We start from the raw sequence: 24,064 nt of genomic DNA, 5'->3' as shown, positions 1-24,064 counted from the left end.
GAGAGAGAGAGAGAGAGAGGAGAGAGAGAGAGAAGGGGGAGAGAGAGAAGGGGGGAGAGAGAGAGAGAAGGGGGGAGAGAGAGAGAGAAGGGGGGAGAGAGAGAGAGAAGGGGGGAGAGAGAGAGAGAAGGGGGGAGAGAAAAGGAAAGAGCAAGAAGGAGAGAAAGATCGTAAAGAGAAGAGAACAGTAGAGGGGTGGCGAATGAGAATGAGAATGAGTAATCATTCTGGTATTTAACACAGGTTATCACATTAAACGAAGGGCCCCCTATTCCCTATGTAGTGCCCTACTTTTGACCTAGGGCCCATAGTAAAGCACCACATTGGGAGCAGGGTGCCCTCAGCCAGGGTAGCGCACAATGAGGGAGGTGTAGTTACCTGCAGCGAAGCTGGTCTGAGCTGTAGAGGTGGGGCTGGAACAGTCTCCACCCCTCTCTGTCACCAACGGAGACGCAAAGCCAACCAGGCCGTTATACACACTGAAGACAGAGACCGACAGAGAGGCAGAGAGGAGGGACAGGGTGACCACTGTCAGTATGGGTAGGGGTGTTTGTAGCTCATTCAGTGTGTGTGTGTGTGTGTGTGTGTGTGTGTGTGTGTGTGTGTGTGTGTGTGTGTGTACCTGGTGCTCTGTGTGTGTAGCTCCTTCAGGGTAGCAGGTATCTCCTGCAGTAGCTCCAACCCCTCCTGACTGGCTCCACCGCCTCGGGGCTGGCCCGTTGCCTGGACGACAGTGAACAGCACGATCTGCACGTTGTCCTGCCACGCCTTGTACTCCAACAGGAACTGGCGCACGCTGCCCTCGTAGGTCACTTCCTCCCCCTCCGCCAGCGCGTTCTCCTCGTCCTACGGGAGAGACCGAAGAGAAAGACATTTCACTGGTTCACCTACAGTCAATGAACTAAGTAGACCAGACCCAGCTGTTATCCCATTGGTGTATGTGGAAGAGCCAATCCTTAAGCAGACCGGGAGAGCAACCATTTTTTTCTCATAGTAAACAGCCTGATTAAAAGACATCTTGATTTATCCACCATCTTTGCTACGGTATGGGGGACACCCAGGGACAAACAGAGTGCGCTACCCTAACAAATAAATCATGGTGAAAGTAGTGGATTGCTGAGAGTATCATGCATCTGTACGTCTGTCTCCCTGTTGGTGTGTCACTGCCCATACCTTGGCCATGGCCCTCAGAAGGTGTTTGACGTCAGCCAGCTGGCGGTTGTGATTGGACAGGATGCCCTTGATGCTGTCCACCAATAGCTGCAGTGATTCCGTGGCGACATCCAGCTGCTGCTCACGCTCCTCTTGCACAGCACCCTGGGTAGCCAGCTCCTGGCCAAGCTGCTTCTGGGCACAAGCTAGCCAATCAGGGCTGCCGATGGGCAGCTCCAACGCCGGGCTCTGAGTTTGAGGAGAGATGGGAGAAATGGGAGAGTAAGGAAAGTCCCAAATGGTACCCCTATATCAGCCCTGTCCCTGGAGAGATACCCTTCTGTAGGATTTGGTACCCTCCTGTAGAATTTGGTACCCCTATATCAGCCCTGTCCCTGGAGATGTAGCTAGGGGTTAGTACTCACCAGTCTGTGGAGCTGTAGCTAGGGGTCAGTACTCACCAGTCTGTGGAGCTGTAGCTAGGGGTCAGTACTCACCAGTCTGTGGAGCTGTACCTAAGTGTCAGTACTCACCAGTCTGTGGAGCTGTAGCTAAGTGTCAGTACTCACCAGTCTGTGGAGCTGTAGCTAAGTGTCAGTACTCACCAGTCTGTGGAGCTGTACCTAAGTGTCAGTACTCACCAGTCTGTGGAGCTGTAGCTAAGTGTCAGTACTCACCAGTCTGTGGAGCTGTAGCTAAGTGTCAGTACTCACCAGTCTGTGGAGCTGTAGCTAAGGGTCAGTACTCACCAGTCTGTGGAGCTCTAGCTAAGGGGTCAGTACTCACCAGTCTGTGGAGCTCTAGCTAAGGGTCAGTACTCACCAGTCTGTGGAGCTGTAGCTAAGGGGTCAGTACTCACCAGTCTGTGGAGCTGTAGCTAAGGGGTCAGTACTCACCAGTCTGTGGAGCTCTAGCTAAGGGGTCAGTACTCACCAGTCTGTGGAGCTGTAGCTAAGGGGTCAGTACTCACCAGTCTGTGGAGCTGTAGCTAAGGGTCAGTACTCACCAGTCTGTGGAGCTGTAGCTAAGGGTCAGTACTCACCAGTCTGTGGAGCTGTAGCTAAGGGGTCAGTACTCACCAGTCTGTGGAGCAGCTGTAGCTAAGGGTCAGTACTCACCAGTCTGTGGAGCTGTAGCTAGGGGTCAGTACTCACCAGTCTGTGGAGCAGCTGTAGCTAAGGGTCAGTACTCACCAGTCTGTGGAGCTGTAGCTAGGGGTCAGTACTCACCAGTCTGTGCAGCAGCTGTAGCTCTATGGAGGAGACGGAGGTGTTGAACTGGGCAGCGTAGGAGCAGGTCTGCTGGCACCTCTTCAGCAGCTCAAACAGAGCAGAGTCCATGCTCAGGGCCTCAGGGGTCCGCATCCGCAGGCCCTCAAAGTTCAGTATGGTACTGCACAGGAACGTCACCTGGAAACAGGAAGAATGCATTTCAGTATGGTACTGCAGCACAGGAACGTCACATGGTACTGGGAATAATAAAGTTGAGGAACGTGAACTGGTAGTGGGAATAATAAAGCTGAGGAACGTGAACTGGTAGTGGGAATAATAAAGTTGAGGAACGTGAACTGGTAGTGGGAATAATAAAGTTGAAGAACGTGAACTGGTACTGGGAATAATAAAGTTGAGGAACGTGAACTGGTAGTGGGAATAATAAAGTTGAAGAACGTGAACTGGTACTGGGAATAATAAAGCTGAGGAACGTGAACTGGTACTGGGAATAATAAAGCTGAGGAACGTGAACTGGTAGTGGGAATAATAAAGCTGAGGAACGTGAACTGGTAGTGGGAATAATAAAGCTGAGGAACGTGAACTGGTAGTGGGAATAATAAAGTTGAAGAACGTGAACTGGTAGTGGGAATAATAAAGCTGAGGAACGTGAACTGGTACTGGGAATAATAAAGTTGAAGAACGTGAACTGATAGTGGGAATAATAAAGCTGAGGAACGTGAACTGATAGTGGGAATAATAAAGTTGAAGAACGTGAACTGGTAGTGGGAATAATAAAGTTGAAGAACGTGAACTGGTAGTGGGAATAATAAAGTTGAAGAACGTGAACTGATAGTGGGAATAATAAAGTTGAAGAACGTGAACTGGTAGTGGGAATAATAAAGCTGAGGAACGTGAACTGGTACTGGGAATAATAAAGTTGAAGAACGTGAACTGGTACTGGGAATAATAAAGTTGAGGAACGTGAACTGGTAGTGGGAATAATAAAGTTGAAGAACGTGAACTGATAGTGGGAATAATAAAGTTGAAGAACGTGAACTGGTAGTGGGAATAATAAAGTTGAAGAACGTGAACTGGTAGTGGGAATAATAAAGCTGAAGAACGTGAACTGATAGTGGGAATAATAAAGTTGAAGAACGTGAACTGGTACTGGGAATAATAAAGTTGAAGAACGTGAACTGGTAGTGGGAATAATAAAGCTGAGGAACGTGAACTGGTACTGGGAATAATAAAGTTGAAGAACGTGAACTGATAGTGGGAATAATAAAGTTGAGGAACGTGAACTGGTAGTGGGAATAATAAAGTTGAGGAACGTGAACTGGTAGTGGGAATAATAAAGTTGAAGAACGTGAACTGGTAGTGGGAATAATAAAGTTGAAGAACGTGAACTGGTACTGGGAATAATAAAGTTGAAGAACGTGAACTGGTACTGGGAATAATAAAGTTGAAGAACGTGAACTGGTAGTGGGAATAATAAAGTTGAAGAACGTGAACGGATAGTGGGAATAATAAAGCTGAGGAACGTGAACTGGTACTGGGAATAATAAAGTTGAAGAACGTGAACTGATAGTGGGAATAATAAAGCTGAGGAACGTGAACTGATAGTGGGAATAATAAAGTTGAGGAACGTGAACTGGTAGTGGGAATAATAAAGTTGAAGAACGTGAACTGATAGTGGGAATAATAAAGTTGAGGAACGTGAACTGGTAGTGGGAATAATAAAGCTGAGGAACGTGAACTGGTACTGGGAATAATAAAGTTGAAGAACGTGAACTGATAGTGGGAATAATAAAGTTGAGGAACGTGAACTGGTAGTGGGAATAATAAAGTTGAAGAACGTGAACTGATAGTGGGAATAATAAAGTTGAGGAACGTGAACTGGTAGTGGGAATAATAAAGTTGAAGAACGTGAACTGATAGTGGGAATAATAAAGTTTAGATAGAATTTTAAATAGCTCTCCAGGGCCAAGCTTGAAGAACACACAGTTACTAGCTTGAATCCTGGTCAAAAGATGTGGACTATACAAATGATTTCCATCAGCGCCGTCTGTCGGCTAAATAACACTCATTGTTATCCATCAGCGCCGCCAGTCGGCTAAATAACACTCATTGTTATCCATCAGCATCGTCTGTCGGCTAAATAACACTCATTGTTATCCATCAGCGCCGCCAGTCGGCTAAATAACACTCATTGTTATCCATCAGCATCGTCTGTCGGCTAAATAACACTCATTGTTATCCATCAGCGCCGTCTGTCGGCTAAATAACACTCATTGTTATCCATCAGCGCCGCCAGTCGGCTAAATAACACTCATTGTTATCCATCAGCATCGTCTGTCGGCTAAATAACACTCATTGTTATCCATCAGCATCGTCTGTCGGCTAAATAACCTTCATTGTTATCCATCAGCATCGTCTGTCGCTAAATAACACTCATTGTTATCCATCAGCATCGTCTGTCGGCTAAATAACACTCATTGTTATCCATCAGCATCGTCTGTCGGCTAAATAACACTCATTGTTATCCATCAGCATCGTCTGTCGGCTAAATAACACTCATTGTTATCCATCAGCATCGTCTGTCGGCTAAATAACACTCATTGTTATCCATCAGCATCGTCTGTCGCTAAATAACACTCATTGTTATCCATCAGCATCGTCTGTCGGCTAAATAACACTCATTGTTATCCATCAGCATCGTCTGTCGGCTAAATAACACTCATTGTTATCCATCAGCATCGTCTGTCGGCTAAATAACACTCATTGTTATCCATCAGCATCGTCTGTCGGCTAAATAACACTCATTGTAAGCCGGCTACTTTTTCCACTTCATAAATTAACTAGGCTTCTTTTTATTCACTTCTTTTTAAATTCACTAGTTAGAAATGTCAGTTTAGCCTTCTCCTCCCGCTAGAATGACCGATATGTATCGTCTAGTCAGAAATGTCAGTTTAGCCTTCTCCTCCCGCTAGAATGACCGATATGTATCGTCTAGTCAGAAATGTCAGTTTAGTATCTTGTAATGTTGATAGGACAGGTCAGTCACAGAGCGTCGGCAGGGAAACACTGCCGTTTTGTCAAACTTTGTTTAAAATCGTGGCACATTCATTCATTTTCCTCGTGCGTTTCATAAGACTATACAACCAGGGTGTTGGGTAATAGGCGTTTGTAATTGTGCTTTGATTGACGACCAGAACAGCAAGCGTTGACTCGTTTATAAAAAAAAGGGTGTCTGACTGACTGAATAATTAAATCCTTTAATATCCCCTTTCCTATTTATAAATCATTCAACGTCGTTTATATGTTCATGGTATCGCGTCGGGACACGTAAACCCAAAATATCTGGTTTGTTTTGAACTAGGATTGGAAGCCCATGTCCAGACTCGTCAGTGTAGACTTGTGATGGGCTGTTTCAAAAACAAACATCTATTTTTAAACGGGATGTTTTATGTGAACCGAATCCGTGAGAGAGCTGTTCATTTACTCCCTAATGTGCATACTGGTAGGCTACTACTGATTGTTAGCGATTCTCTTCAGGTAAATTATGAAAACATTCGGTGAAGATGTTGAGTACCTCACTGCAAGGAACAATAGGGAGTAGAGCCTTATTCTGGTCCAAAATCTGATTTTAAAAAACAAACAGATTGAAGGTTATAAAAGCTGATGTCATGATACTTAAGGATATTGGTCTACTGATGTGATTTAAAGAGTTGACAATGGAGTAAATCAACTGCTGTTTTCTGTGAAGCAGAGCCCACGTTTAACACCTGCTTCAATCATCAGTCATACCTGTTGATCTATTCATGGGCTCCTGACTATGTATAAAAGTGGGGGTGCCCCATCTGGCAGGGGGGTCTGGTGGGTCCTCCCCCCTGAATTATTTTGTATTTTAATCCCCCCCCCCCCTGCAATTCTATACTGAACAAAATATAAGCGAACATGCAACCATTTCAAAATGTTTTAGTGCGTTACAGTTCATATGAGGAAATCAGTCAATTGAAATAAATTAATTAGGTCCTAATCTATGAATTTCACATGACTGGGAATACAGATATGAATCGGTTGGTCACAGATGCCTTAAAAAAGAGAAGGAAAAAAAGGTAGGGTTTGTGGATCAGAACATCAGTCAGTATCTGGTGTGACCGTTTTCCTCAGGCAGCGCAACACATCTCCTTCACGTAGAGTTGATCAGGCTGTTGATCGTGGCCTGTGGAACGTTGTCCCCACTACTCTTCAATGGCTGTGTGTTGCTGGATATTGGTGGGAATTGGAACACGCTGTCAATCCAGAGCATCCCAAACATGCTCAATGGGTGACATGTCTGGTGAGTATGCAGGCCATGGAAGAACATTTTCAGCTTGCAGGAATTGTGTTCAGATCCTTGCAACATGGATCTGCATTATCGTAATGAAACGATGATGGTGGCGGATGAATGGCACGACAACGGGCCTCAGGATCTCATCACGATATCTCTGTGCATTCAAATAGTATGCCAATTGCACACACCCTCAAAACTTGAGACATCTGTGGCATTGTGTTGTGTGACAAAACTACAGCCTTTTATTGTCCCCAGCACAAGGTGCACCTGTGAAATGACCATGCTTTTTGATATTCCACACCTGTCAGGTGGATGGAATATTTTGGCAAAGGATAAACGCTCACTAACAGGGATGTAAACTAATGTGAGCAAAACATTTGAGAGAAATAATATTTTTGTGCGTGTAGAACATTTCTGGGATCTTTTATTTCAGCTCATGAAACTTGGGACCAGCACTTCACATGTTGCATTTATATTTGGTTCGGGGTATATTGTTTCTCAATAGGGAATCCATGTTTACTTGACAGAACACAATCTTTTAGGTTTTTGCATAAAATTGAAAGATTTAGTTTAATAATAAACTAAATTGAAAGAGAAGACTAGATTGTTTTTTTCCTCAAACTCATTTGAAAGAGCAGACTATTTTTTCCGACTAGATTAATAATCTACCGCCTTCCCTCAAAATCCCACCCACAGTGGATTGATTGACAGGTCTGAAACTCTACCAACTCTGTGAATCAGAACATCCTGCTCCCTCCCCTGACAAACCCACCCACAGTGAATGATTGTTAGGCCAAACTGTTAAAGGGATAGTTCACCCAAATTAGAAAAAGACATATTGGTTTCCTTACCCTAAGTGTCCACAGCAGCAAAGCCAATGAAATACATCATTGTGGCAGTTCATATCTTGCACTAAAGCTGTAAATATGACTAAATCTCAGAGAAGACCGCTTTAATGTTTAAAACAAAGTTCTTAGAAAATAGTCCTGATCCTATTGGTCTAGACAATATCCAAAGCTACTAACACACTGAAATAATACAATTTCAGTGAATCAAGGCATTAGAATGTACAAGGAGGCCACCAAAATAGAGCTCTGTATGCAAAAAAAAAATGGAGGGGGGGGGCATGCCCCTCCCAGGGACCCCCACAGCATGGACATTTTTCTCCTTGTTCTTCCAGAAAACCCTGACTATACAGGGAATAGGGTGCCATTGGAGACGTAAACCCAGGAAAGGTGGAGACGTAAACCCAGGAAAGGTGGAGACGTAAACCCAGGAAAGGTGGAGACGTAAACCCAGGAAAGGTGGAGACGTAAACCCAGGAAAGGTGGAGACGTAAACCCAGGAAAGGTGGAGACGTAAACCCAGGAAAGGTGGAGACGTAAACCCAGGAAAGGTGGAGACGTAAACCCAGGAAAGGTGGAGACGTAAACCCAGGAAAGGTGGAGACGTAAACCCAGGAAAGGTGGAGACGTAAACCCAGGAAAGGTGGAGACGTAAACCCAGGAAAGGTGGAGACGTAAACCCAGGAAAGGTGGAGACGTAAACCCAGGAAAGGTGGAGACGTAAACCCAGGAAAGGTGGAGATGTAAACCCAGGAAAGGTGGAGATGTAAACCCAGGAAAGGTGGAGATGTAAACCCAGGAAAGGTGGAGACGTAAACCCAGGAAAGGTGGAGACGTAAACCCAGGAAAGGTGGAGATGTAAACCCAGGAAAGGTGGAGACGTAAACCCAGGAAAGGTGGAGACGTAAACCCAGGAAAGGTGGAGACGTAAACCCAGGAAATGTGGAGACGTAAACCCAGGAAAGGTGGAGACGTAAACCCAGGAAAGGTGGAGATGTAAACCCAGAAGGTGGAGACGTATACCCAGGAAAGGTGGAGACGTAAACCCAGGAAAGGTGGAGACGTAAACCCAGGAAAGGTGGAGACGTAAACCCAGGAAAGGTGGAGACGTATACCCAGGAAAGGTGGAGATGTAAACCCAGAAGGTGGAGATGTAAACCCAAAAGGTGGAGATGTAAACCCAAAAGGTGGAGATGTAAACCCAAAAGGTGGAGACGTAAACCCAGGAAATGTGGAGACGTAAACCCAGGAAAGGTGGAGACGTAAACCCAGGAAAGGTGGAGATGTAAACCCAGAAGGTGGAGACGTATACCCAGGAAAGGTGGAGACGTAAACCCAGGAAAGGTGGAGACGTAAACCCAGGAAAGGTGGAGACGTAAACCCAGGAAAGGTGGAGACGTAAACCCAGGAAAGGTGGAGACGTAAACCCAGGAAAGGTGGAGACGTAAACCCAGGAAAGGTGGAGATGTAAACCCAGGAAAGGTGGAGATGTAAACCCAGGAAAGGTGGAGATGTAAACCCAGGAAAGGTGGAGACGTAAACCCAGGAAAGGTGGAGACGTAAACCCAGGAAAGGTGGAGATGTAAACCCAGGAAAGGTGGAGACGTAAACCCAGGAAAGGTGGAGACGTAAACCCAGGAAAGGTGGAGACGTAAACCCAGGAAATGTGGAGACGTAAACCCAGGAAAGGTGGAGACGTAAACCCAGGAAAGGTGGAGATGTAAACCCAGAAGGTGGAGACGTATACCCAGGAAAGGTGGAGACGTAAACCCAGGAAAGGTGGAGACGTAAACCCAGGAAAGGTGGAGACGTAAACCCAGGAAAGGTGGAGACGTATACCCAGGAAAGGTGGAGATGTAAACCCAGAAGGTGGAGAAGTAAACCCAAAAGGTGGAGATGTAAACCCAAAAGGTGGAGATGTAAACCCAAAAGGTGGAGATGTAAACCCAAAAGGTGGAGATGTAAACCCAAAAGGTGGAGATGTAAACCCAAAAGGTGGAGATGTAAACCCAAAAGGTGGAGATGTAAACCCAGAAGGTGGAGACGTAAACCCAAAAGGTGGAGACGTAAACCCAGGAAAGGTGGAGACGTAAACCCAAAAGGTGGAGATGTAAACCCAAAAGGTGGAGATGTAAACCCAAAAGGTGGAGATGTAAACCCAAAAGGTGGAGATGTAAACCCAAAAGGTGGAGATGTAAACCCAAAAGGTGGAGACGTAAACCCAAAAGGTGGAGATGTAAACCCAAAAGGTGGAGATGTAAACCCAAAAGGTGGAGATGTAAACCCAAAAGGTGGAGATGTAAACCCAAAAGGTGGAGACGTAAACCCAAAAGGTGGAGATGTAAACCCAGGAAAGGTGGAGATGTAAACCCAAAAGGTGGAGACGTAAACCCAGGAAAGGTGGAGACGTAAACCCAGAAGGTGGGCAGCGTACCTGGCTGGTACGCTGGCTCTCCCGGGCCACGAGGGCGCGACGCTCTGCGATGGTCAGATCAAAGTCCTGGAGCACCGGGGCCAGTGCAGGGTTGGCCCCTCCGGCCCACTTCAGACGCTGCTCTATACTGCCCTCTAGTGATGCCAGCTTCTCCTGCAGGTGGGGAGAGGACAGATCCAATTAAAAAAAACACAGACACACAGTCATTAAAGGACTCAGACCAGAGAGAGAAAAGAGAGCATTTTATTTACAGGAGTAGCTAAGAGTAACGGTCTAGTTAGCTATCAAGGTTGACAGATTGGTCAGCAGGTAGCCTAGTGGTTAGAGCGTTGGGCAAGTAACTGAAAGGTTGCTAGATCGAATCCCCGAGCTGACAAGGTAAAAATCTGTCGTTCTGCCCCTGAACAAGGCAGTTCACCCACTGTTCCTCGGCTGTCATAGTAAAAAATAATTTGTTCTCAACTGACTTGTCAAGTTAAATAAAAAATATAAATAATAATTGTTGATGACTGACCTGGACAGCAGCGATGGCCGCCTCGTCCTGGCTGAGTTTGTAAAGCTTCTTCTTCATGCTACTGAGGATGATGGAGCGAGGAGGAGGGCTCACACTCATCGGCTGGGTCCTAGGGCCGAGCACGTCCTCATGCTGCCACTGGAACACAGAGAGGGGACAGGGTTAATAGGGAAAATCCATCCCAAAACTCTACTTCCTATGATTAACAGTGTTAAATAACACTGATACGTGAAAACAATATATATTTTTTGGGGAACGAATATTTCATTTTTGTCGTCATAACAAGGTTGGTAGCAACATGTGAAAATCTGTTGCAGCTCAAGTCGACTACAAAACCCACAATACAATGCTCTCTCTGGGTTGGCCAGCTAGCAAACGTAGCTACACAGAATAATACCAAAGTCAATATCAGCATGTGAAGTAGCTAGCTAGCTGTAAAAACAAAAACGTGCAACTCTGCTACCCAGAGAGAGTGCAGGGAATGGCAACAAGGGCCCCTTGCCTCAGACACAAAGGGACGCATTACGAGATGGTACTTGGTTGAAGATGGTTGAATCATTTGGTACACTGTAGATTGAGCACATATATACGTTGTCATGACGATATAAACTTGATTATATACTTGTTCTAGAACAAGTATGACGGTACTGTCTATTGGCTGATACAGCAATCTGGAGTGATGGTTTTAAAACCGTTATGAAATGTGATAACACATTATCTCCTGTGACAGAACCATGTACTCTACATGACCAACAGTATGTGGGACACCTGATCGTCAAACATCTCATTCCAAAATCACAGGCATTAATACGGAGTTGGTCCCCCTTTTGCTGCTATTACAGCCTCCACTCTTCTGGGAAGGCTTTCCACTAGATGTTGGAACATTGCTGCTATAACAGCCTCCACTCTTCTGGGAAGGCTTTCCACTAGATGTTGGAACATTGCTGCTATAACAGCCTCCACTCTTCTGGGAAGGCTTTCCACTAGATGTTGGAACATTGCTGCTATAACAGCCTCCACTGTTCTGGGAAGGCTTTCCACTAGATGTTGGAACATTGCTGCTATAACAGCCTCCACTCTTCTGGGAAGGCTTTCCACTAGATGTTGGAACATTGCTGCTATAACAGCCTCCACTCTTCTGGGAAGGCTTTCCACTAGATGTTGGAACATTGCTGCTATAACAGCCTCCACTGTTCTGGGAAGGCTTTCCACTAGATGTTGGAACATTGCTGCTATAACAGCCTCCACTCTTCTGGGAAGGCTTTCCACTAGATGTTGGAACATTGCTGCTATAACAGCCTCCACTCTTCTGGGAAGGCTTTCCACTAGATGTTGGAACATTGCTGCTATAACAGCCTCCACTCTTCTGGGAAGGCTTTCAACTAGATGTTGGAACATTGCTGTGGGAACTTGCTTCCATTCACAAGAGCATTGGTGAGTTCGGGCACTGATGTTAGGCGATTGGGCTTGGCTCGCAGTCAGCGTTCCAATTCATCCCAGAGGTGTTTGATGGGGTTGAGGTCAGGGTTCTGTGCAGGCCAGTCAAGATCTTCCAGACTGAGCTCGACAAACCTTTTCAGTATGGACCTGGCTTTGTCACGCTGAAACAGGAAAGGGCCTTCACCAAACTGTTGCCACAAAGTTGGAAGCACAGAATCTTCTAGAATGTCATTGTATGCTGTAGAGTTAAAATTTCCCTTCACTGGAACGAAGGGGCCCGAAAAGTGAAAAACAGCCCCAGTCCATTAATCCTCCTCCACCAAACTTTACAGTTGGCATTATACATTGGGGCAGGTAGCGTTCTCCTGGCATCCGCCAACTTCAGATTTGTCCGTTGGACTGACAGATGGTGAATCGTGATTCATCACTACAGAGAACACGTTTCCACTGCTCCAGAGTCCAGAGGCGGCGAGCTTCACACCACTCCAGCCGACGCTTGACATTGAGCACAGTGATCTGAGGCTTGTATGTGGCTGCTCGGCCATGGAAACCCATTTCATGAAGCTCCCGACGAACAGTTCTTGTGCCGATGTTGCTTCCAGAAGGAAGTTGGGAACTCAGTATTGAGTGTTGCAACCGAGGACTGACAATTCTTAAGAGCTACGCGCTTCAGCACTCTGCGGTCCTGTTCTATGAGCTTGTGTGGCCTACCACTTCTCAGCTGAGCCGTTGTTGCTCCTAGACGTTTCCACTTCACAATAACAGCACTCACAGTTAACCGGGGCAGCTCTAGCAGGGCAGAAATTTGACCAACTAACTTGTTGGAAAGGTGGCATCCTATGACGGTGCCACATTGAAAGTCACTGAACTCCTCAGTAAGGCCCTTATACTGCCAATGTTTGTCTATGGAGATTGCATGGCTGTGTGCTTGATTTTATACATCTGTCGGCAACAGGGTGTGGCTTAAATAGCCGAATCCACACATTTTAATGGGTGTCCATATACTCGTGTGTATATATATATATATATATACATATAGTGTAGCTATGACGCGTTCCTACATGATTTCTTGATTTCTCAAACGGACCACTTAGTGATTAAATCATGTTATTTAACCCACTGATACAACACAGGCTTTTACCAAATTGACAGGTGTTGCATGATTTATATTCCTGGGGGTGGATTATCCCTTTAACTAACACACACACACACACACACACACACACACACACACACTGGGACACACAGAGACAGGACAGGGTTAACCCCTCCTCCTCTCACACTGGGCTACACAGAGACAGGACAGGGTTAACCCCCACCCCTCCTCTCACACTGGGACACACAGAGACAGGACAGGGTTAACCCCCCCCTCCTCTCACCTGGAACATGGTGATGTGTAGCTGGGTGCGCTGCAGGGAGACCTTGGCAGCGTCCAGGCTGGTCTCCAGGCGTCTGAGCAGGTCCAGTTTCTTCCAGGCCGTGTCGTAGGAGGACGCCAGCACCGTGCCTCTGTTCAGTAGCAGCTGAGACATACGGCCTGCGCCCAGACCCTGCACCACCGTCTGCTTACACAACTCATCCAGCGACACCTGGACCATTAACAACGACACATTTAAATCAGGACTAAACATGTATGGAGACAATATAACATTTGTGATCAATCAGGTCCGTAACATTCCACTTCCTACCTTGCCGTCGGCTCCGAAGTCCTTGGCCTCCACCTGCGCGGTAAGATCCAGACCCAGGGCGGACAGAGTGCTGCAGAGAGACAGACCCAGGGTCTGGGTGGGAAGACCAATCAGCATCTGACGGACAAACTCCGCCGTGAACGCCTTGATGGGCCGGGTCATCTGCTCCTCGCTCACTACCACCGCCGCCGCCGCCCCCCGGAACAGGGGCTTCCCTGGTAGACCTACACCCCCCAGACCCACTACTGGGCCGTTGGAGGGAGGAGGGTCCTCAGACACTGGGGGGCACGTACCTGGGAGGGAGGGAGGGAGGGGGTCAAACGCACTATATATATAATGTTTCAGATACTGTTTCATAGGGCTGGGAATTGCCAGGGACATCACGATACTTACTATATTATCATGATACTTAGGTAGAGATACGATGTGTATTTAGATTCCTACGATTCTATATGGATTGTTATTCGATAGTGATTTTATTGTGATTCGATGTTCCAAACATACTGCTGACTATACTGCTGACTATACTGCTCACTATACTGCTGACTATACTGCTGACTATACTGCTGACTATACTGCTGACTATACTGCTCACTATACTGCTGACTATACTGCTGACTATACTGCTCACTATACTGCTCACTATACTGCTCACTATACTGCTCACTATACTGCTGACTATACTGCTGACTATACTGCTCACTATACTGCTCACTATACTGCTCGCTATACTGCTGACTATACTGCTGACTATACTGCTCACTATACTGCTCACTATACTGCTCACTATACTGCTGACTATACTGCTGACTATACGTCTGACTATACTGCTCACTATACGTCTGACTATACTGCTCACTATACTGCTGACTATACTGCTCACTATACGTCTGACTATACTGCTCACTATACTGCTGACTATACTGCTCACTATACGTCTGACTATACTGCTCACTATACGTCTGACTATACTGCTCACTATACATCTGACTATACTGCTCACTATACGTCTGACTATACTGCTCACTATACGTCTGACTATACTGCTCACTATACGTCTGACTATACTGCTCACTATACTGCTGACTATACGTCTCACTATACGTCTGACTATACGTCTCACTATACGTCTGACTATACTGCTCACTATACGTCTGACTATACTGCTCACTATACGTCTGACTATACTGCTCACTATACGTCTGACTATACGTCTGACTGTACTGCTCACTATACGTCTGACTATACTGCTCACTATACGTCTGACTATACTGCTCACTATACGTCTGACTATACTGCTCACTATACGTCTGACTATACATCTGACTATACGTCTGACTGTACTGCTCACTATACGTCTGACTATACTGCTCACTATACGTCTGACTATACTGCTCACTATACGTCTGACTGTACTGCTCACTATACTGCTCACTATACTGCTCACTATACGCCTGACTATACTGCTCACTATACTGCTCACTATTCGTCTGACTATACTGCTCACTATACGTCTGACTGTACTGCTCACTATACGTCTGACTATACTGCTCACTATACGTCTGACTGTACTGCTCACTATACTGCTCACTATACGTCTGACTATACTGCTCACTATACTGCTCACTATACGTCTGACTGTACTGCTCACTATACTGCTCACTATTCGTCTGACTATACTGCTCACTATACGTCTGACTGTACTGCTCACTATACTGCTCACTATACTGCTCACTATACGTCTGACTATACGTCTGACTATACTGCTCACTATACGTCTGACTGTACTGCTCACTATACTGCTCACTATACTGCTCACTATACGTCTGACTATACTGCTCACTATACTGCTCACTATACTGCTCACTATACGTCTGACTGTACTGCTCACTATACTGCTCACTATACTGCTCACTATACTGCTCACTATACGTCTGACTGTACTGCTCACTATACGTCTGACTATACGTCTGACTATACTGCTCACTATACGTCTCACTATACGTCTGACTATACTGCTCACTATACTGCTCACTATACTGCTCACTATACGTCTGACTGTACTGCTCACTATACTGCTCACTATACTGCTCACTATACTGCTCACTATACGTCTGACTGTACTGCTCACTATACTGCTCACTATACTGCTCACTATACGTCTGACTGTACTGCTCACTATACGTCTGACTATACTGCTCACTATACGTCTGACTGTACTGCTCACTATACTGCTCACTATACGTCTGACTGTACTGCTCACTATACTGCTGACTATACTGCTCACTACACGTCTGACTATACGTCTGACTGTACTGCTCACTATACTGCTCACTATACTGCTCACTATACTGCTCACTATACTGCTCACTATTCGTCTGACTATACTGCTCACTATACGTCTGACTGTACTGCTCACTATACTGCTCACTATTCGTCCGACTATACTGCTCACTATACTGCTCACTATACTGCTGACTATTCGTCTGACTATACTGCTCACTATACGTCTGACTGTACTGCTCACTATACTGCTCACTATTCGTCTGACTATACTGCTCACTATACGTCTGACTGTACTGCTCACTATACTGCTCACTATTCGTCTGACTATACTGCTCACTATACGTCTGACTATACGTCTGACTATACTGCTCACTATACTGCTCACTATACTGCTCACTATACGTCTGACTATACTGCTCACTATACGTCTGACTATACTGCTCACTATACGTCTGACTATACTGCTCACTATACGTCTGACTATACTGCTCACTATACGTCTGACTATACTGCTCACTATACATCTGACTATACTGCTCACTATACGTCTGACTATACTGCTCACTATACTGCTCACTATACTGCTCACTATACGTCTGACTATACGTCTGACTATACGTCTGACTATACTGCTCACTATACTGCTCACTATACGTCTGACTATACTGCTCACTATACTGCTCACTATACTGCTCACTATACGTCTGACTATACTGCTCACTATACGTCTGACTATACGTCTGACTATACTGCTCACTATACTGCTCACTATACTGCTCACTATACAGCTCACTATACGTCTGACTATACGTCTGACTGTACTGCTCACTATTCATCTGACTATACGTCTGACTATACTGCTCACTATACGTCTGACTGTACTGCTCACTATACTGCTGACTATACTGCTCACTATACGTCTGACTATACGTCTGACTATACTGCTCACTATACTGCTCACTATACTGCTCACTATACGTCTGACTATACGTCTGACTGTACTGCTCACTATTCGTCTGACTATACTGCTCACTATACGTCTGACTGTACTGCTCACTATACTGCTGACTATACTGCTCACTATACGTCTGACTATACGTCTGACTATACTGCTCACTATACTGCTCACTATACTGCTCACTACACGTCTGACTATACGTCTGACTGTACTGCTCACTATACTGCTCACTATACTGCTCACTATACTGCTCACTATACTGCTCACTATTCGTCTGACTATACTGCTCACTATACGTCTGACTGTACTGCTCACTATACTGCTCACTATTCGTCCGACTATACTGCTCACTATACTGCTCACTATACTGCTGACTATTCGTCTGACTATACTGCTCACTATACGTCTGACTGTACTGCTCACTATACTGCTCACTATTCGTCTGACTATACTGCTCACTATACGTCTGACTGTACTGCTCACTATACTGCTCACTATTCGTCTGACTATACTGCTCACTATACGTCTGACTATACGTCTGACTATACTGCTGACTATACGTCTGACTGTACTGCTCACTATACGTCTGACTATACTGCTCACTATACGTCTGACTATACTGCTCACTATACGTCTGACTATACTGCTCACTATACGTCTGACTATACTGCTCACTATACGTCTGACTATACTGCTCACTATACATCTGACTATACTGCTCACTATACGTCTGACTATACTGCTCACTATACGTCTGACTATACGTCTGACTATACTGCTCACTATACTGCTCACTATACTGCTCACTATACGTCTGACTATACTGCTCACTATACTGCTCACTATACGTCTGACTATACTGCTCACTATACGTCTGACTATACGTCTGACTATACTGCTCACTATACTGCTCACTATACTGCTCACTATACTGCTCACTATTCGTCTGACTATACTGCTCACTATACGTCTGACTGTACTGCTCACTATACTGCTCACTATTCGTCTGACTATACTGCTCACTATACGTCTGACTATACGTCTGACTATACTGCTCACTATACTGCTGACTATACTGCTCACTATACGTCTGACTATACGTCTGACTGTACTGCTCACTATACGTCTGACTATACTGCTCACTATACGTCTGACTATACTGCTCACTATACGTCTGACTATACTGCTCACTATACGTCTGACTATACTGCTCACTATACATCTGACTATACTGCTCACTATACTGCTCACTATACTGCTCACTATACTGCTCACTATACGTCTGACTATACGTCTGACTATACTGCTCACTATACTGCTCACTATACTGCTCACTATACGTCTGACTATACTGCTCACTATACTGCTCACTATACTGCTCACTATACGTCTGACTATACTGCTCACTATACGTCTGACTATACGTCTGACTATACTGCTCACTATACTGCTCACTATACGTCTGACTATACGTCTGACTGTACTGCTCACTATTCATCTGACTATACGTCTGACTATACTGCTCACTATACGTCTGACTGTACTGCTCACTATACTGCTGACTATACTGCTCACTATACGTCTGACTATACGTCTGACTATACTGCTCACTATACTGCTCACTATACTGCTCACTATACTGCTCACTATACTGCTCACTATACGTCTGACTGTACTGCTCACTATTCGTCTGACTATACTGCTCACTATACGTCTGACTGTACTGCTCACTATACTGCTGACTATACTGCTCACTATACGTCTGACTATACGTCTGACTATACTGCTCACTATACTGCTCACTATACTGCTCACTATACGTCTGACTATACGTCTGACTATACGTCTGACTGTACTGCTCACTATTCGTCTGACTATACTGCTCACTATACGTCTGACTGTACTGCTCACTATACTGCTGACTATACTGCTCACTATACGTCTGACTATACGTCTGACTATACTGCTCACTATACTGCTCACTATACTGCTGACTATACTGCTCACTATACGTCTGACTATACGTCTGACTGTACTGCTCACTATTCGTCTGACTATACTGCTCACTATACGTCTGACTATACTGCTCACTATACTGCTGACTATACTGCTCACTATACGTCTGACTATACGTCTGACTATACTGCTCACTATACTGCTCACTATACTGCTCACTATACTGCTGACTATACTGCTCACTATACGTCTGACTATACGTCTGACGATACTGCTCACTATACTGCTCACTATACTGCTCACTATACTGCTCACTATACGTCTGACTATACTGCTCACTATACTGCTCACTATACTGCTCACTATACTGCTCACTATACTGCTCACTATACTGCTCACTATACTGCTCACTATACCGCTCACTATACGTCTCACTATACGTCTCACTATACGTCTCACTATACGTCTGACTATACTGCTCACTATACTGCTCACTATACTGCTCACTATACTGCTCACTATACGTCTGACTATACGTCTGACTATACTGCTCACTATACTGCTCACTATACTGCTGACTATACTGCTGACTATACGTCTGACTATACTGCTCACTATACTGCTCACTATACTGCTCACTATACTGCTCACTATACGTCTGACTGTACTGCTCACTATACGTCTGACTATACTGCTCACTATACGTCTGACTATACGTCTGACTATACTGCTCACTATACTGCTCACTATACTGCTCACTATACGTCTGACTGTACTGCTCACTATACGTCTGACTATACTGCTCACTATACTGCTCACTATACTGCTCACTATACGTCTGACTATACGTCTGACTATACTGCTCACTATACTGCTCACTATACTGCTCACTATACTGCTCACTATACGTCTGACTATACGTCTCACTATACGTCTCACTATACGTCTCACTATACGTCTCACTATACGTCTGACTATACTGCTCACTATACTGCTCACTATACTGCTCACTATACTGCTCACTATACGTCTGACTATACGTCTGACTATACTGCTCACTATACTGCTGACTATACGTCTGACTATACGTCTGACTATACGTCTCACTATACGTCTCACTATACGTCTCACTATACGTCTCACTATACGTCTGACTATACTGCTCACTATACGTCTGACTATACGTCTCACTATACGTCTCACTATACGTCTGACTATACGTCTCACTATACGTCTGACTATACGTCTCACTATACGTCTGACTATACTGCTCACTATACGTCTGACTATACTGCTCACTATACGTCTGACTATACTGCTCACTATACGTCTGACTGTACTGCTCACTATACGTCTGACTATACTGCTCACTATACGTCTGACTATACGTCTGACTATACTGCTCACTATACGTCTGACTATACGTCTGACTATACTGCTCACTATACGTCTGACTATACGTCTGACTATACTGCTCACTATACGTCTGACTATACGTCTGACTATACTGCTCACTATACGTCTGACTATACGTCTGACTATACGTCTCACTATACGTCTGACTATACGTCTCACTATACGTCTGACTATACTGCTCACTATACGTCTCACTATACGTCTGACTATACGTCTCACTATACGTCTGACTATACTGCTCACTATACGTCTGACTATACTGCTCACTATACGTCTGACTATACTGCTCACTATACGTCTGACTATACTGCTCACTATACGTCTGACTATACGTCTGACTATACTGCTCACTATACGTCTGACTATACGTCTGACTATACTGCTCACTATACGTCTGACTATACGTCTGACTATACTGCTCACTATACGTCTGACTATACGTCTGACTATACTGCTCACTATACGTCTGACTATACGTCTCACTATACGTCTGACTATACGTCTGACTATACGTCTCACTATACGTCTGACTATACGTCTCACTATACGTCTCACTATACGTCTGACTATACCGTCTGCTGCAGAGAGACGAGAGAGAGCCATGAGAAAACAAGTTTAGGTCAGCCGTGGAGGCAGAAGCCGTGGAGACAGAAGCCGTGGAGACAGAAGCCGTGGAGACAGAAGCCAGGGAGACAGAAGCCAGGGAGACAGAAGCCAGGGAGACAGAAGCCAGGGAGACAGAAGCCAGGGAGACAGAAGCCAGGGAGACAGAAGCCAGGGAGACAGAAGCCATGGAGATAGAAGTGCTAAAAACCAACTGGCTCCATTTAGTCAGTTGGAGAACAAGCTGAGGGAACATCCTGGAGTTCTGGAGCAGGAACAGACAACTAGCCATCGTCAAAACGGTAAGAAATACTGTCAATAATAATATCCTGATAAGTATCTGTATGTATTTAAACCGTTTCTCTAGTTGAAAAAGGTTTTTATGAAACCTTGTTTCCTAAGACCCCCCCTCCCTTTCTTCAGCTGACACAAAGCATCTCTCAGATACCGACTGTACAGTGTTGACCTCTACTGCCGTTCTGGATCTGAGTGACAGGACAACGCTCATAACAGACACATGTTATGCCGTTCTGGATCTGAGGGACAGGACAACGCTCATAACAGACGCATGACATGCCGTTCTGGATCTGAGGGACAGGACAACGCTCATAACAGACACATGACATGCCGTTCTGGATCTGAGGGACAGGACAACGCTCATAACAGACACATGTCATGCCGTTCTGGATCTGAGTGACAGGACAACGCTCATAACAGACACATGTCATGCCGTTCTGGATCTGAGGGACAGGACAACGCTCATAAGACACATGACATGCCGTTCTGGATCTGAGGGACAGGACAACGCTCATAACAGACACATGACATGCCGTTCTGGATCTGAGGGACAGGACAACGCTCATAACAGACACATGACGTTAGTGTTGACCTCTACTGCCGTTCTGGATCTGAGTGACAGGACAACGCTCATAACAGACACATGACATTTGAAATGTCTTGATTCTTTTGTAACTAGCGTGAGTGTAATAATTACTGTTTTAACTTTTTATTTCACTGTGTTTTTGTTTATTATCTAGTTCACTTGCTTTGGCAATGTAAACATATGTTTCCCATGCCTATAAAGCCCCTTAAATTGAAAATGAATTTTGACACAGAGAGAGACCATAAAGCCATCCGTGTTCTCACCAGAGAGTGTCTGAGCGAAGGATCCACACAGAGAGACTATAAAGCCATCAGTATTCTCACCAGAGAGTGTCTGAGCGAAGGATCCACACAGAGAGACTATAAAGCCATCAGTATTCTCACCAGAGAGTGTCTGAGCGAAGGATCCACACAGAGAGACTATAAAGCCATCAGTATTCTCACCAGAGAGTGTCTGAGCGAAGGATCCACACAGAGAGACTATAAAGCCATCAGTATTCTCACCAGAGAGTGTCTGAGTGAAGGATCCACACAGAGAGACTATAAAGCCATCCGTGTTCTCACCAGAGAGTGTCTGAGCGAAGGATCCACACAGAGACACTATAAAGCCATCAGTATTCTCACCAGAGAGTGTCTGAGCGAAGGATCCACAGAGCCTGAAAAACTCCCTGATGGTTTGGAGTCTCTTGAGGAAGAAGATCTCCTCCAGAACATGTCTGTGAGGACCGCTGTGGAAGAAATGGACCTGGGCCGCCCGCGCCTCACGCATCACATCCACCTTCCGCCACGCAGGCGGCACCTCCATGGAAATCATCTAGAGAGGAGAGGAAATAACATCATTGAGAGACGGGACAGTGAGAAGAAAGGAAATAGCCTGAGATAAACGTGACAAACAAATGGAATGTGGAGTGAAGAGGAATAACAAGACAAAGATGAGTTTAAGATGAAAGAGAGATTGAGACAAAAAGAGAGAGAAAGAGACGGAGGAAAGAGATTGAGGAAGAGAGAGGCTGAGAGGGGGAAGAGCTTGAGAAAGAGAGAGGGTGAGAGGGGAAAGAGACTGAGAAAACTAGAGGGTGAGAGAGGGGAAAGAGACTGAGAAAACGAGAGGGTGAGAGAGGGGAAAGAGATTGAGAAAGAGAGAGGGTGAGAGAGGGGAAAGAGAGAGGGTGAGAGAGGGGAAAGAGAGAGGGTGAGAGAGGGGAAAGAGCTTGAGAAAGAGAGAGGACATTGAGGAAGTAGGTGTGTTACCTTCTCTGTGAGCTGACCGAAGGCGGTCTCTAGCTGAGCAAACATGCCATCGAAGGCCACCAGCAGCATCTGACCGGCGGACATCTTAGGAGAGTCCTGTCCCACGGCGTCCATACTGGCCCCTGGAGGCTGCATCAGCTGGCAGTACTGGGCCCGCAACATCCTGCAATGTAACATAACCAATTAACACGAACCCTACTGCCTGTCTGTTCCCAGTACTGGGCCTGTTCTAACCTGGTGATGTGGAGACAGTGTCTGTTCTAACCTGGTGATGTGGAGACAGTGTCTGTTCTAACCTGGTGATGTGGAGACAGTGTCTGTTCTAACCTGGTGATGTGGAGACAGTGTCTGTTCTAACCTGGTGATGTGGAGACAGTGTCTGTTCTAACCTGGTGATGTGGAGACAGTGTCTGTTCTAACCTGGTGATGTGGAGACAGTGTCTGTTCTAACCTGGTGATGTGGAGACAGTGTGTTCTAACCTGGTGATGTGGAGACAGTGTCTGTTCCCCTGTTCTAACCTGGTGATGTGGAGACAGTGTCTGTTCTAACCTGGTGATGTGGAGACAGTGTCTGTTCTAACCTGGTGATGTGGAGACAGTGTCTGTTCCCCTGTTCTAACCTGGTGATGTGGAGACAGTGTCTGTTCTAACCTGGTGATGTGGAGACAGTGTCTGTTCTAACCTGGTGATGTGGAGACAGTGTCTGTTCCTCTGTTCTAACCTGGTGATGTGGAGACAGTGTCTGTTCTAACCTGGTGATGTGGAGACAGTGTCTGTTCCCCTGTTCTAACCTGGTGATGTGGAGACAGTGTCTGTTCTAACCTGGTGATGTGGAGACAGTGTCTGTTCCCCTGTTCTAACCTGGTGATGTGGAGACAGTGTCTGTTCCCCTGTTCTAACCTGGTGATGTGGAGACAGTGTCTGTTCTAACCTGGTGATGTGGAGACAGTGTCTGTTCTAACCTGGTGATGTGGAGACAGTGTCTGTTCTAACCTGGTGATGTGGAGACAGTGTCTGTTCCCCTGTTCTAACCTGGTGATGTGGAGACAGTGTCTGTTCCCCTGTTCTAACCTGGTGATGTGGAGACAGTGT

The 24,064-nt window shown here is 45.5% G+C and overlaps 1 protein-coding gene across 4 annotated transcripts in view; it reads right to left on the bottom strand.

Moving 5' to 3' along the window:
* The window catches only part of LOC110487146 (serine/threonine-protein kinase SMG1), a 164,399-nt gene that overhangs the window by 16,460 nt on the left and 123,875 nt on the right, over window positions 1-24,064 (bottom strand). For all 4 annotated transcript variants that reach the window (XM_036942081.1, XM_036942078.1, XM_036942080.1 and 1 more), the window contains 10 exons: window positions 22,973-23,135; window positions 22,346-22,535; window positions 13,621-13,913; window positions 13,312-13,521; window positions 10,493-10,630; window positions 9,979-10,131; window positions 2,382-2,561; window positions 1,174-1,401; window positions 623-846; window positions 379-479 (listed from right to left, as the gene is read on the bottom strand). In XM_036942081.1, coding sequence (XP_036797976.1) covers window positions 379-479; window positions 623-846; window positions 1,174-1,401; window positions 2,382-2,561; window positions 9,979-10,131; window positions 10,493-10,630; window positions 13,312-13,521; window positions 13,621-13,913; window positions 22,346-22,535; window positions 22,973-23,135 — 1,880 coding nt within the window. The remainder of the gene's footprint in view (window positions 1-378; window positions 480-622; window positions 847-1,173; window positions 1,402-2,381; window positions 2,562-9,978; window positions 10,132-10,492; window positions 10,631-13,311; window positions 13,522-13,620; window positions 13,914-22,345; window positions 22,536-22,972; window positions 23,136-24,064) is intronic.

This window comes from Oncorhynchus mykiss, chromosome 13 (genome assembly GCF_013265735.2).
Source record: "Oncorhynchus mykiss isolate Arlee chromosome 13, USDA_OmykA_1.1, whole genome shotgun sequence".
Classification (NCBI taxonomy): Eukaryota; Metazoa; Chordata; class Actinopteri; order Salmoniformes; family Salmonidae; genus Oncorhynchus; species Oncorhynchus mykiss.
Note: the sequence above shows the minus strand (reverse complement) of the source record. Positions and strands in the feature narration are given on the sequence as shown.